General features: G+C 38.0%; 1 protein-coding gene across 10 annotated transcripts in view; it reads right to left on the bottom strand.

Moving 5' to 3' along the window:
* ppip5k2 (diphosphoinositol pentakisphosphate kinase 2) overlaps positions 1–15985 on the bottom strand; it is a 40713-nt gene continuing 24728 nt past the window's right edge. For 4 of the 10 annotated variants that reach the window (XM_053686694.1, XM_053686693.1, XM_053686695.1 and 1 more), the window contains 7 exons: positions 15806–15976; positions 14462–14635; positions 11656–11728; positions 9499–9618; positions 2170–2313; positions 1917–2031; positions 1–1268 (listed from right to left, as the gene is read on the bottom strand). In XM_053686694.1, the coding sequence (XP_053542669.1) occupies positions 821–1268; positions 1917–2031; positions 2170–2313; positions 9499–9618; positions 11656–11728; positions 14462–14635; positions 15806–15976 (1245 nt within the window). In that variant the 3' untranslated portion in view covers positions 1–820. Of the gene's footprint in view, positions 1269–1916; positions 2032–2169; positions 2314–7527; positions 7591–9498; positions 9619–11655; positions 11729–14461; positions 14636–15805; positions 15977–15985 lie in introns of all 10 variants that reach the window. The other 6 variants (XM_053686703.1, XM_053686698.1, XM_053686700.1 and 3 more) reach the window with 6 other exon arrangements.

Genomic DNA, 15985 nt, shown 5'->3' with positions numbered 1-15985 from the left:
TATTTTGTTGGTCCAGTTTAATCATATTTCAAATGGTAAAAGCTGCTTTAACAACAGCTATAACAGCACATAAAATACTGAAAAGATTACCATGTTTATTTAATATACAATTATCATGAAATCTATATTTGTTTCTAAATTTCACATTTACATACAGAAGATTATCAATACATACATATAACAGGGGTTCCACTGAGGTTTATTCCCAATATACACATACATATATATGTATATATTTACAATCATGTTTGGTTTGCATGGCATACACTGGTGAAAAATACCTTTCACAACAATTACCTTAAGGCAGACATCTCATCTACAGCTTAATGAGAAGGAAAAATAAAATGCACATTTTTGGTAACCAACGATATGTGAAAAATAGAACTTTTCGTTTCATTACATTTTACTTTCGAGCTTGATAATATTCAAAAGGTGTTGTTTAGTTAATGATCAGGATGAATTCAAAATAGACTAGGATGAAATGGATCTAATATGAGCGTATACATCTGGTTTACATTCAAATATACAAGATATGAGAAATAAATTCCTCAGGAGAGTACAGTCGAGATCATACTATATGGTAAATCAGTCATGTCTGCGATAGTATCGATTAGACGAGTGTGTTTAATAGATCAGATTGTACTACCGCTAAACTACTGTTAAAATAAGTTTTCTCTCAGTCAGGAATCATTAAGTGATAGTGCTATCACTGTTTCAGTGAAATTCAAGGTTTGGTCGGTTTCGTGGAATCAAGCATAATTTTGTGGTCTTTTAACACAGTCGTTGACGAGTTTTGCATTACTGCTGTTTGAGAACGTGGCTACATTTTGCCTTCATGGTGCTCCTCTTGAACAGTCTGCTTGGTAAGCTTGTGCACGTGTACGGCTCCACTCTGAGTTTCCTCCGAGTTGGTTTGTTTTGGCGTGATATGGACATGACTGTCACTGAACGATGCCGGATGTGCTTTAGTGACACTTGTGTGAGGACGGGTGAGTTGTGATGAGACTCTACAGCATCCTGTCCAGGCTTGAGTGTGGGTGGATAGACTGTCCTCCTGGTAGGTTGAGTTGAGTTGAGCTTTACAGGATGTTGGGGGAGAAGAGACCAGGATGCTAATGGAAGTGTGTTCTGCAGTGTTGGGCTTAGCGGGTATGTTGCGCTCTCTACACCGCGGAGGTGTGCTCTGCTGTAACGCTTTGTCTCCAGCGGCAACGTGCTGAACAGCGTCGGCTCTGCTCAATCGGGCCGCTCTGGACGGAGAGCTTCCGCTGGCTGGGAAGAATAAATTACATACAGAATTACTGGCCTCCTTCATTAATAACATTAATAATGAGCAGACCGTACATGCATACACAAGCACACACACCATATGTGCAATACTTGCATTGTACTGTATTATACAAGCTCACTGCCTTCTCACCTCATTGAATACGAGTTCACCATTGCCACAATGATTCAAGCACAATTTTTTTAGCATTTAAAAAAACCCCAAAGAATATATTATGCTCCAACATTTTTGTGTGTGTGTGTGTGTGTGTGTCTGTCTGCGTGTCTGTCCCCGTGTGTGTGTGTGTCCCCGTGTGTGTGTGTCCCCGTGCGTGTCCAGATACTGCCACATTACTTCTGGGGTCCTACTACATCATCATCATCCCAGAAGCAGGTAAGGCAGCAGAAAGATATTCTTTCTATACATTTATTGTAGTGTTTGTTGGTTATTTTGGCCTTGGCCAGCCTGACGATAGGACCTGTGACTGTAAATATCCTTACTTCTCCCAATATATCTCAGAAACAAAATGGGTTTTTGTTATGCTCAGAAATTCAAATCAGAATTTACATCAGAAAGAGTTGGGTGCTTAGCTGTAACTATATTAGCATTTTTGTTGTCCATCGTGCCTATTAATTATTATTATTCATACATGCCTGATGAATATGTGCGCTCTGGTGACCTCTTTCCCACAGCTTGAGTGAAAGGACACGGTAAAACTTTTGCAGGAGTGTACGTGTTTAAAGGAACTTTCTTTCCTTGAGCAGCTGAGTGACAAACAACGAACACAGAATTTAAAAACGGTGGTAAAATAGGAATCTCAAAAGCAAAAGCATTTTCAAAACAACCTTATTCATAACATTTTTAAAAGATATACATAGGGTTGCATATTGTCCTTCCTTTACCTGGTGAACACAAGGACATTTCCAGCAGGGAATCATGAGAGGTGGCAATCGAGGCGAGGAAGTCGTCGACTTGTTTAAGGGACAGTGAGTTGTGGAGGGTCTCCAGCGGGCAGATGGAGGGAACCATGGAGTATAACTCAAAGCCTTAAATGAAATACAACAGACACTTATTAAGCGTTCCTAACGCTGGCAGTTAAGCTGAAGTGAGCATAAGCATTCAGCACATCCAGGCACACACACACACACAAATATGGAGTTCCAGTTCCTTAGAGAATGACAGAGCAACAGCACCATCAAACGTGAGTTTGAGGCGGGCAGAATGGAAGCAGATGGCTCACACAGAGTACAACTCACTAGAAGCTCTACCTACCACAACATCATCAGCCAGGATGATGCGACAGAGTGAGAATGATGGTCTACTTACCTTACATGCACTTTTTTTTTTTTTTTAAATCTCAGATACTATATAGTACACCATTTGAGTCTTGATTAAATCAATAATCTTAGAAGCAAACTATCCATCCAAATGTGATTAAATATGCTTAAAGCAAATATTTAGGCCTAAGTTCATATACCTATCATTAAAAAGGCACCAAGATAAGGGTAACAAAACAAGTACAGATTCACATCACGATTTTTTCATCGATATGGATCACAATGATAGTTCCTTTTTCTTTGCAGCTAAATTTACGCCAACACCTACACCAATAAGACATCACAATATCCGTAAATGACAGCATTAAGCTCGTTTTATCAGTGAATATATCGGTCCACAACTGCAGGAGCTGGAGTATCTTTGTTGAAATATGCAAAAGGGCTTAAAAAAAAAAAAATCTGTTTAAATTAAAAAAAAGAACATTGTAGTTACTCCCAGACCAAACTACCTGATGCCTTCCAGAAATGCTCATTTAGATTATTATGCCATTTTATGACCGATCACTATTGTAAGATAGACTACAAGTGTGCATCTGGACCAACAAAAAGTGGCAAAGCAGACAGTCAGATTAAAATCTTTCGGGACAAACAGGTCACAGTGATTAACATGGGAGCCTATTGGACATGACAGGGTGTTTACCACGTGTTTACCAGGGTGTAGTTTAAATGGCTTGTTTATAGTAAGCCAAGATCGTTAGAAAATATCATGGGAAGGTACAAACAAAAATAACTGCAGGAGCGAGTGACGTTTGCTGCGTTATCATTTTGGGATATCGCATAAAACAAACGCTGGAAGGAAACACCTGATGCGAATAAAATCTCCAAAATGCGCATTACAATGGAAACACATTTACAGAATCAATTCCTCTATCCGCTTAAAAAAAGTCCTGTGACTCTGCCTCAACAAATTTGATAACTGGCTCAGAAAAGTAAACTGGAGTGCGGTGGGTCGGCATAATTGGACTAACCAGCGGACCAATCTCGTTGCACAGTATCTCAAATGTTGTTTTTGTCATTCTGAAATGCATGAGCCAAAGTCAGCCATCGAAATGATTTGGTATAATTGCGCCAGTTTCCCAGGAAGAGGCGATTTTGTTCTCTTGAACACATGGGATGGATTTATTCGCAAATGTTTTATGCAATACTCCAATTTTTCACAAAAGTTAAATTCACAACTTGGATGGAAACATAGCTACTGGTCATGGGGTATCTGCGAGAGTGGGTGGGATTGGTCAAACTTTCTGTGGGACCAGATGGGATAGGACAAGAGTTACTGTGAGAGAAGGTGGGATCAGTCAAGTGTGTCTGCGGGAGTGGGTGGGACTGGGCAGGAGTGACTATGGGAGTGGGGAGGATTGTGCAAGATTATCTGTGGGAGCGGACAGCATTGGACAAGAGTGTCTGCAAGAGCGTGTGGGATTGCTCAAGAGTATGTGCAGGAAGGGGTGGGATTGGTCAGGAGTGTCTGCAAAAGCACTGGGGTTGGTCAAGAGTGTCTGTGACAGTGGGTGGGAATGATCAAACTTTTTGCTGGTGGGCATGAAAGAAAAAAAAAAAACACCCAGTTTCACGCAAATGACTAAAATAGACCTGTTTTACCCGATTCATCTTTATAACATAGACCAAGGGCACTGCATTTATTGGAATATATTGATGGTGGTTCATATACAGCAAATGTTACAAATCTAATATAGAAACATCTGAAGACATCTGACTGAAATGTATTTTGAATATAAAATGCCTTTTTAATATTTTAAAAGTTATTTATAGAAAGCACAAGTAAAACTGACAGCATGACAGTTTTTGCTAAATGTAATCTTGCACTTTTAATGTATTTATAGCACCATACTGTTTGGGGATTTCATGTTAAATCAGTTACTTAAAATTTGGAGAAATGTTGACATCACTGTAAACTTTTGCGTAACTAGTGTAACTGTATATACAATTAAATGTTTAATCACTCACCTAAGGTGTACATGATGGAATGTTTATCAGAACTTTAATGGTGAAATAAAACAGGATAAATGTGTTGCTAAAGCACACAAATGTTACACTACTGCTACAAAAGATGAACAAATGGGTCGGGAATTTGGTAAATGTCAAAACTTTTTTGACTAAAACCCAAAAATAAGGGAGCTGACTTCTACAAGACGTCAAGAATCTGAACCAAAAAACAATAAACATCAAACAATATACAAATGGGTAAATTAAACATAATTAACACTTACCACAGAACATACTGGGAAACACTGACCCATTTAGAAAAGCAGATTAAAAACAAACAAAACAACAACAAACAAACAAAAAAAAGAATAAAAGTGATATTCCCAAAATACACAAATTTCTAGAACTGTATAAACACCTACAATCACAAAGGACATTTAATAAATGCTAAATTTGCTCAATTATGCCTACTTATGATCTACAATCTGAGTTTATTTGTCACTTTTTTCTTTGGTGTGTTGAGATTTAATAATGCAGAATAATGCAGAAATTATAAACCAAAGTCAGGGCTATATACACTCACTGTTCACTTTATTAGGAACACCTGTACACCTGCACATTTATGCAATTATCTCAACAGCCAATTGCACGTGATTGCTGGCTGATTGGATAACTGCATATCAAAGTGACACACATACACACAAATATGTACACACACACACACACCCACACCCCTATGTTACTATATCAATAGAAGCAGAAAGCGTCACCCTTCAACAACGGCCTCACACATGCTATATATCTAGGAAATACTGACCGACAAAATGAGTTCATTTCTATTCAAGTGACATAACACTGGATTATTCAACTTCCACAAATTTAAAATCACACAGTATCACGTTTAATGACTGCTCCAAGTAAACAACAAGTTTTAGCCACTTTCAACTAGATAAAATACAGTGCCCTACACTAATATTGGCACCCTTGGTCAATATGAGCAAAGAAGGGTGAGAAAAATTGTCTTTATTGTTTAATCTTTTGATCTTTTGTTTTAAAAAAAATAATAAAAAAATCACAAAAATACTCTGCTCTCATGGATATCAAACAATTGCAAACAACATAGGCTTCTCAAAAAATATCTTCAGTGTAATATCACAGTGTAAAGTGCTTTGTAGAACTGCTAAAGTTAAAGTGATATAAGTGCAGACCATTTACCATTTGGGGTCAGAAAGTCTCCAAAACTACAATCTGAAATCACCTACATCATCACAAGGGTTATAAGTTTTCAGAAAAAAGTCTCTACTTTCATCCACAACCAAACTTGAGCGTCTTCAGTTTGCCAGACACTACTGGAACTTCAAATCGGATCGAGTTCTATGGTCAGATGAAACCAAAATAGAGCTTTTTGGCAATAAACACCAGAGGTGGTTTTCTGCCAGAGGACCTGGACATCTTGTTAGGATACATGGCATCATGGGCTCTATCAAATATCAACAGATATTAAATGAAAACCTGACTGCCTCTGCCAGAAAGCTTATAATGGGCCGTGGTCAGATCTCCCAGCAGGACAATGATCCAAAACATACATCAAAATCAACACAAAAATGTTCCTGACTTGAAACCCATAGAAAACCTGTTGGGTGAACTGAAGAGGAGAATCCACAAGCATGGACCTGGAGAGATTCTGTATGGAGGAATGGTCTCAGAGCCCTTGCCATGTATTCTCCAACCTCATCAGGCATTATAGGAGAAGACTCAGAGCTGTTATCTTGGCAAAGGGAGATAACACAAAGTATTGACTAAAAGGGTGCCAATAATTGTTGCACACCTATATTTAACAATATTTTTTTGATAAACCTGTGTTGTGTTTGCAATTGTTTGATATCCATGAGAGCAGAATATTTTTGTGATTTTTTTAAACAAAAGTTCAAAAGGTTCAACAATAAAGATAATATTTCACAGGCTTCTTTGCTCATATTTACCAAGGGTGCCAATATTACTGGAGGGCACTGTATGTGTGGTGGCCTGGGAAAACTTCACCTGGTCAAATTTTCAGATTTTATTCTACATATAGTTCTCAAACTACAGGCTTTCCTGTATCTTTTGTATGCACCTCAACCACAAAGTCTAGCATTTTAATGTCACTTAAATGTCATTTAAATATTTTATTTTGAGTCCACAGAAAGATGTGCTGCCTGCCTCCACATTTATAACCTAATTGACTAATGGAAAAACACCACTACTGACAATTTAAAAAAAAAAAAAAAGGAAAGATAAGTTTACAAATCAGCATCATCCCCATCAGGCTTGGTCTCATCATCTGAAATAAAAGTTACTTGCAACATTTAAACATGCATCTCATTGTTGTCTCTTCATGCTAATGCTGGTGCTGACCCAATTGCTGATTCATTCACTCAGTTCTGTTGGTTTAATTTCCTTTTTATTAATGTCTTATTAATAGCTCATTTAAACATGCTGTGGTCTCATCTGTACAGAGCATGTAAGCGCTCTTCTCTGTTTTGATGATGTGATGGTGGAGGAGCATTGGAGAGATTTTGAGAGTTGGTACCTGATTATAAACTGAATAGATTGGGTTTATGTCCATTTGGCTATGCAAGATTTTAGACAGTTTGTTAAACTGGCTCATTACCTGACATGAAGGTTAAAAAAAAATAAATTAACGACTCCAGTTTGGTCAAAATACGATTTTTTGGGCCATTTTCCAGAATTCAGCCACAGCAACATCTGACAAGTTTTCCCAGGCCGGCTCACATTTAGGAGAACTGAGTGAAAGGGACTGAAAAAAATTACATGGTCTCTGAAGTTCTGGACAAGCATTTTAGCCAGAAAAGGTCATGGCTGCATTCCATGTGCACTCCTCTGGAGTTAGTGGAGGAATTGAAAGAAGTCTATATCCAGAACAAAATAATGGGGATGATGGGAGGAGGATGTACTGGGAATTAACAAAAGCAAACATACCATTGGTTGGGTGTCGCGCAAATGAGATAGAAAATCTTTTAACAGCACAACCACGCGTGGCCTCTGAGAAAGAGAAACACAGGTACCTGAAATGTACAACAGCTAACAGAAAAAGGGCTTAGAAAAGGGCAGGAAAAAAGCAACAGGACATGCAGGAGAGAAAGGGAAGGAAATAAGAGGAGTGTTCGTTTTAGTGAGTTAGACGTGTTGGGATTCTGTCAGGCAGATTGCTGTGAAAAATTTGATACTTTCCCAATCACTTTGGTTATCAGCTTTTCAAAATAGCAGCCGGATGTTATGAGGGTCCATGTGTATGTACATGTGGAGCATTTAGAAAAGAATACCCATGTATCCCATGGATGGTGTCATGAATACAAATTCCACCCAAACCATGTCAGACTTATCCATCCGCCCTTATCCATCTTATCTCTTTACTGATATTTAAGCCCTTCGTTTTATTTACAGCTTATTATTCATTTGTCTAGACAGAAATGCGGCAATTCAATTCCACAGTCCAAAGGAAAGGAAGGAAATAAGCCTGGATAAGCCCGTACTTACCTACTATATGGTAGGAGTAATACATGTTTCTCGGCTACTAAATAGTATGCAAGTACGCGGTTTGGGACGCAGCCCACGGCTTCAAAAAGTCGTCTATTTGCACGTCTATTGCACATGACAAATAATTAACCGTACTTGAAGCTTTCGTAAAAATTAAAAATAACACCCAAAACTGTATACGTCCCTTAACGAAAACGAACTGTATGTCGAGACGTGAAATTCTGGAGGGACGTCGGACGGCGTGGCGCGAGGACGTAATGACGTGTGCCGTTACTCGAACTATGTTCTATAACATGTAAAACTGGAACATGAAAGGAGTATTCTAAAAGCGACTCATGTAAACACCTTAATCACAATATTGTCTTATTCAGAATAAGGTCAATAATTACATTACCGCTGTCCATGTAAACAGTCAATGTGTGCTTTTTTAATCCAATTCCAAAGTCATCTTAATGACAAGATCCACAAATTAGACACGCTGAGTATGTATATAAAGAGATAATGTGTGTGTTATAGTGTATAATGCCATAACAAGAACAGGCAACTGAGCAGTAAACTTTTGCAATAACCACAAGATCAGGACCAACTTATGAGACAAAATCCAAAATCAAGATGTAGTCTTTACTGTCAAGAATGCTATAAAGATCAAAATTATTTAAATATCTGCCGTAACACATTTACATTTATGGCATTTGACAGATGCCCTTATCCTAACTCACTGACCTTCCGATGTGCAATGTCCTAGCCACTGAGCTACCACTTCCCACACACACACACACACACACACACACACACACACACACACTTTGGTGCAGCCTCTCTTTCCCAGTAATATCAATGCAAACACTTTAATCTACAGATAACACTAACTCCTAGTGCAAATGTGTATTTGTACTCCTAATGCAAATTAAAATATACAGTAACTAGGCCTCAACACAGTAGCTTGTAATTTAACTCAACTCGGTAATACTGTTCTCATGACCTTCAAAATTAGGACAAAAAAGGTCTGTCATTCTGGCTTTACTTTTTGGAGATATCTTTTGGTCACTTTTTGATATAAGAATCTGCTAAATAAAATAAATGTACATCATGTAGAGTTTAGTACAGATCTAAGTAAACATGTTTACGTCTGAATTGTACTACATTATATTTAACGTGGTTATACAATTTAAAAGAATGAATAACATTGATGAACAAATAAATAAAAATTCCAACGAAATCACAAAAACACAACTAATATTAAAAAAAAAAAAAAAAAAAAACACAACAACAACAAAAATAAAAACACAATAAGGTCTTGAACACAACACGAAAAAAGGGAGCTTCCAGGATTCCTTACAAGAGGGGATGAGGGTTCATCTACTTTTTTTTTTTTTTTTTTAAACAAAGATGTGTACGCATGTTTGCACATACCATCTAAGAAGGCAGAAGAGGTCAGCTTTTTACGGTGTGTGCGAGCATAATCTTGTAGGTTAGGGGCGCTGGAGGAGCCTCCCAGCACCATGGTGCTAAACAGGCCAGCACAATGAGACCCTGATGGGAGTTAGAGAAGATACATACAGCAGTCGTGTGTTCCAGGAGCCACACCTTGCAACGCATGCAGCATGCACGTCTAGGAGATTCTTGCCACAGAAAGAATTGTGCAGCCTCATTGAAAACATCCCATAATGACAGTAATGTCGTTTGCCTTGCTCACAACAAACAGGTTTACGCTGAACAGTTGTGCTTACTATAATTTGTATTCATCATCAGCACAAAGCATCATTTTTGTACTGATATAGAAAAATACTGACAATACTACATAGTTTAAATCACAAAACCTAGCAATATCTTACAAAAAATTAAATACTCCCTTAGAATGTATAGACAGTAAGACTGCTATGAATACATCTCCTAGAATACACGGAAAAGAGAGTGATGCACTACAATGAACATTCCTAGCCAAAACCAAAATTCAGGACATACTGGGCTGAAAAATAAAGATTTTTTTTTTATTGATTTATTTACAGGACTAAAATGAGCCGACGATAATAAAACCATTATTGTCGTTATCTAAAATCATTTAATTGTGTTCTACTAATTTACTGTTTGGCTTACAATAACATTTTTTCATACTGCCTCAGTAAAGTGTTAGATTTCATACTTTACTTTTTTTTTTTGTCAAAATGTAGCTTTTTTTCCTCTTGTGCCAGAACTACCATTTTGGATATTTTCCATTTATCTCTATAGATTATTATTATTTAACCCTTGTGTTCAGTCAAAATCCATCCTTCCATCCATTTTCTGCATCCATTATCCTACACATGGTCACAGGTAGCCTGGAGACTATCCCAGGGAAGAAACCCCTGAAGCACGGGGAGAACATGCAAACTCCGCGTACACAGGGTGGAGGCGGGAATTGAACCCCCAACCCGAGAGGTGCGGGGCAAGTGTGCTAACCACTAAGCCACTGTGAACCCCAGTTTGAGCCAAAATTACCTGTTTGAAATTTTTACTTAAACTGGAACCATACTGGCTTTTGGATTGTCTCCCCCCCATAAAACTTAATGTGCTTGGCTCATTTTCTACATGTGGAAAAAGACTAATTTACTTTTCTACAATACCCCCTACATATTTATATTACACAGGCAATGTTCAATGAGAATAAAACAGATTACAAAAAGAGGTAACATATCAGTGGACACCAGCTGTGTATCCGCAGGCAGGAGAAATGTTTTCGTGGTTGTTGCTTTTTTTTTTACTCCTCCCCTAAAATGTTGATGTATTCAAGGTTACTCATTTCAAATATTATTACCGGTCTCAGCTGCCCAAATTCAATATAACCATAAACAGTGCATTCATTGCTAAGAAGAAAACGGAACACAAGGGTTAAAACATATCCTCCTAATGCAGGTAAATGTGAATGAGCTGGACTCTTCCTAAAACAATAAATGTTTAATAATGTAAAGCAAGAATGCACTTCTTGTTATCTACAGGAGGCTGAGGTCATGTCCTGCTATCACAGCCTGAAACTGAAGAGTTGACTTGCCCTCCACCAAAACTTCAATTTCACTGCTGCCTCTTAGGCAATAAACATACACAAAGGACATTACCAGCATGTATGAGAGAAACTGAGTCAGCACTGTTTTAGACAGTTGTGTGGCAAAAATCTTGATCTAGAAGGATATTCAGATTCAGATTATGCCAATTTGGATTATTACGTTAAATTCCACATCACACCTTTAGTAATTAATCATTGGGTGCCAGAGGATCAGCAGAGAGCAGCCTGCATAAAGGAGGCACTCGAAAGGTGCCAGAAGAGGCACAAAGCCATGACACAGAGCGAAGGGTTGAAATGGAAAGACACAATATTACTCCATGGCTTCACTTATTATTTCTTGAGGAAACATGACATGAACAACAATATGACGATCACACAATACACAACATTAAGCCAGAAGAAATAAATAACAATGTATTACTTTAATAGCAAAGCACATTTAGAGCATCATATTTAAGACGCTTAAGTAACTGACTACTTCAAGGTACTGGATTGTGGTTTTTTTTTTATAGTGAAAAGACACAGCTTACCTATTCCAGTGGTGAGCTTCTGATCTGTGTGTAGTCTGCCTGGCCTTGCGTGACTGTTGTTCTCCGAAAGAACCTGAAAGACCCCAAAAACAAACATTAGCCGTTCAATCAAACTAACAAACGGAAAGGAGATAACAGACTCTAGACACCCTGAAACCTTTGGTATGTAAGAAATAGGGCTTTTCCAGATAGACAGGTGTTAATAGGCCGCAATACAAATGTTAGTACAGGCAACGAGGACAACAGAAAGACAAGATGGAAATGAAATGGGATCGTGCAACATCCCCATGGCCAGAGAGTCCATTCCGTGCGAGACATTCAAGATATTGAGATACAGGATGAAGCACGAGACAAAGGTGAGATCGGAGATGCAGAGGGGAATGATGATAGACATGGCAACAGTTTGCAGCGATTCCACAAATCAACACGGCACAACTCGAACCAAATAGGCACCTGTGGTTGAAAAAAGAAAAGAAAAAAAAAAGGAAGGAGGGGGAGGTTTTATGTTTCTGTTGTTCTGTTTCGTGCAAAACCAAGGCTTGGAATGGCTGGATCCTCTCTGATCGGACAGGGGAAATAGGAGAGAAGCGAGTACAGGATCCAAGGGACTGGAAAAATGACAGCTGGAGGTGGGATGGTGGAAAGAAGACAAAATGGAGGGCTATCAAGCTGCACTTACACCTGCCATGGCTTACCTGAAGCTCAGAGAAACCTCTGAGCAGTAAACAAAAACCTTAAATCTGCTTAACTGTAATGATAAACTTCCATAAATTCAGATTAAAATATAATTATTTAGTCTGATTTATTCACTGTTCTTAGATATTTTCGCTTATTTAATATTTCTACTACTACTACTACTACTACTACTAATAATAATAATAATAATAATGTCAATAACAACAACAACAATAATAATAGTAATAAATTAGTATTATTATCAGTCCCTCCAGGAGTTTGCGATTTTGTGATCGCAGAAATTAATGCAAAATCAAGGAAACACTGCAATATTTGCAGGAGCTTGCGATTTTTCAAAATTACCGCAAATTTTGACCAAGACATGTGATATCATCACAACGTGCATTTAGCCAAAGCCCCCTTCGATTCATGTGCATCGAAGGAGTACAGCTAAAAGCGGTCACTGTGAAAAACTGTGAAAAACATTTTTGTGCAATTGAAATTTCACCAATTCAAGTGGTTTTCTACAAAAAAAGCACAAAAATAAATAAATAAATAAATCCCCAAGAAAAACTCTGAAATCCTGTATGGACTGATTATTATTATTATTATTATTATTATTATTATTATTATATTATACAGGTATTATTGACTACAGCTATTACTATATTTTATTACAATGCTATGTGGTACTTCTTGTTTTCAAACGGAAAGTGTCACACGTTAAAAAGACAATTTTTGATAAAGTTATGCAAAACTTTACAGAAGACAATCATGATTTATAGCCCACATATACACATATTACAGATGATCATAACCATTTACACAAAACCCAAACTACACACTACTAATAATAAAGCCCAAGACCGAAACATAAAGTATGTAGAGTTGTCACATTTGTCATACTCTATCTCTCACAAGATGGGGATGTAAAAACCCAAAGTGCATTGTGGAAGGATGATGTGACATGAGCTCCACACGCCCTACTTCTTCAGTCATATTCTTATTTTCCTGGACAATAATGATAGGAAAAGTATTAGGATATTGCTACGTATCTCCTGGTGCAGGAGAGTAACAAAAAAGCAATAAACGTGCCAAAGCAGTGATGGACTTCAGCTTTGGAAAAGGCAAGAGCTGGGAGACTGGAGGGGGGAGGAAAACATCCAACCAAAAGATTAAAAACCACAAATCTTACTGAAACCCAAAGGAAGGGAAGAAAATTCTTGGACACTGAAATGGAGCAGGTTGCAAAGGACAACTAATGAGAATCAGCAGATGAATGAAAAGAGCTACCAAGATAAATATGCCTCTACGGTGGATAATCACAAAACTCAATATGGGTTTTCTTTCACAGTGCCTCAGCAGAATGTAACTGCTCTAGGAGGAAGCAGAGAGCAGAAGCCAAATATAGAAAAGGCTGACGCGCCAACAAACAGGAGAATGTTGCAGATAAGGTGGCACTCTAGGGTTGCCTTTAAAAGCACTGTTAAGAAAGGACGCTAATGGAAAAACATGTTACAGCAAAGCAAACAAACCATTTCACAAAATAGACACACCTTTTTTAAAAAAACAAAACAAAACAAAAACCTCAAAATGCATGTGGCCATGACAACGCAAGACTTGTTTCAAGCATTAGAACTGAGTGCATTAGACTGAAGGACCAGAGGCTTCAGGGTCAACTGTACAGCGAGATGGATGATCTGTGGCCATGACCTGCAGGCAACGATTCAAATGACTAAACAAGCCAGGATTCGGTGTTGCACCACACATGATGGGAGAAGGGAGGGAGAACAAGGGGAACAAAATTATAAACATGCAACTTTGACTCCAAATCTTCCGCTGTTAGTCGACACTATAGGAGTTCATGAAACTGAATGAGTCTTAGAAGTTGGTTATTCAGGCGCCACAAGTAAGGCCTCCCTTCTGTTGAATTCCTCTTTAGATGGAATGAAAAAAAGGCAAAAAGAAAAAGAAAAAATGGTTTAAGAAAAAAAGAAAAAGAAAAAAAAAAAAAAAACTCTCTTTTGATTGATCTGCTGATTAGATGTCCTTGCTGACTGCCGCCAGGTTTCTCTGGTGCGCATGAACAAGGAGTTAGCGATTGTGAAGAATGAATTAAATTTGTAAAAACCTGTTGCCATGAGCCAAAAATACTGGATGTGAAAGCCAGTGATTTGGGGGAGACAGGGGAGGAAGTTATTTGGTCCCCTGATCTGCGTCTTCGACGCCCAGTACCAACACCACAGGTGTAATGTATCCAGGTACCAATAGACTCAGGGCTAGACACACTCAGGGGGCTTTCTTCCTGGAAGTGAGAGAGGGGGCAGAAACAGCACAGTCATGCAACGTTAACAACAGTCTAGCTACGAGTCCCATCAACATTCACAACATACGCCCTTTGTTCTGTATGGAAAAAAACAAACGAACAAAACAGAAAACATGTTGCACTCATACTTTGCCAGAAGAGGTCTTGATAAAGTCTGTCTGCAATGGGGACTAAAAAGACAACAACAACAAAAAAAATAAACAAAGGAATAAATAAAAGTTTAACTGGGCAGAAAAAATACTGACAGTTAACAAACGGTACATTTGCCAATCAATAATCATAACTGGTTTGGATCCTAGTCCTCGGTTGTTAGTAATTTCTAAAATCGAAATAATTATTAGAACGAGAGCTTAATCATAAGCCAGATACAGAAACACAAAAAAACACAGATCACCACCTTACAAAAATGACAATTATACCCTGAACTTAAAATAGAAGACTTGGCTAGTACTACAACTTCCTTTAAGGCATAGAACATACACTACATTATTTTAGTTGTAACACACAGCAGTGACCTCTCAGTTTGAGTAATAATACAATTTATCAATACGCAATCATTCAAAATTATTTTCTATGATTTTTACCTTTTTCTAATTAAAAAAAAAACATGCTACAGCATTCAACAGTCCTATTTTGTGTTTCTTTGCAGACAGAATAGGTTTTTGGTCACGTGATAGCACGCTGTTCAGACAGTATAGCATCACTTTGGATATAGCCTGGCCTTCTAACCTTTCATGATATTAGCAGCAAAAGGACCGTGCTTACATGACGTGTACACATTGCAGAGAGTGTAATAAATATATAAAACTCTTTAAAAAAAAACAGCAGATAAAACAGTATTTGATGCACAGAGGCACTATTCCGAAATGTATTCCTACATATTAAGACTAACATTACAGAAAAAAACTCTAAGGTAATTTCACAAAAAATATGCATTCGGCATAAAACATTATTTATCAGACAAATCATTTTACCAGTACACCCAACAATTTAACACAACACATACGTTTTCAGTAAAATCATGATTTGCGCAAGCACTGTTAAATCCATTACAACTGAAGATCACCTGAAAAGTTTCCACAGACGAAATAAATAAATAAAAGTACGGAAAGACAAACTCAGAAATCGATCGAGTCAAACAGCACTTACTTCTACAGAGCCGATCTTTTTGGATCGTGGAAGAGGAGACTTCCTGTGAATGTAGATGGGGTCGGACACCATGGGTCGGAACATGACGAGGGCTCGATCTGGCTCGTCCCGCTTTAAATTACTCGGCTCCTCGTCGCTGTCGTTCTGCAACTTCTTTTTGGGGCCTTCGTTCTGAGACCA

This window comes from Ictalurus punctatus, chromosome 16, assembly GCF_001660625.3.
Source record: "Ictalurus punctatus breed USDA103 chromosome 16, Coco_2.0, whole genome shotgun sequence".
Classification (NCBI taxonomy): domain Eukaryota; kingdom Metazoa; phylum Chordata; class Actinopteri; order Siluriformes; family Ictaluridae; genus Ictalurus; species Ictalurus punctatus.
Note: the sequence above shows the minus strand (reverse complement) of the source record. Positions and strands in the feature narration are given on the sequence as shown.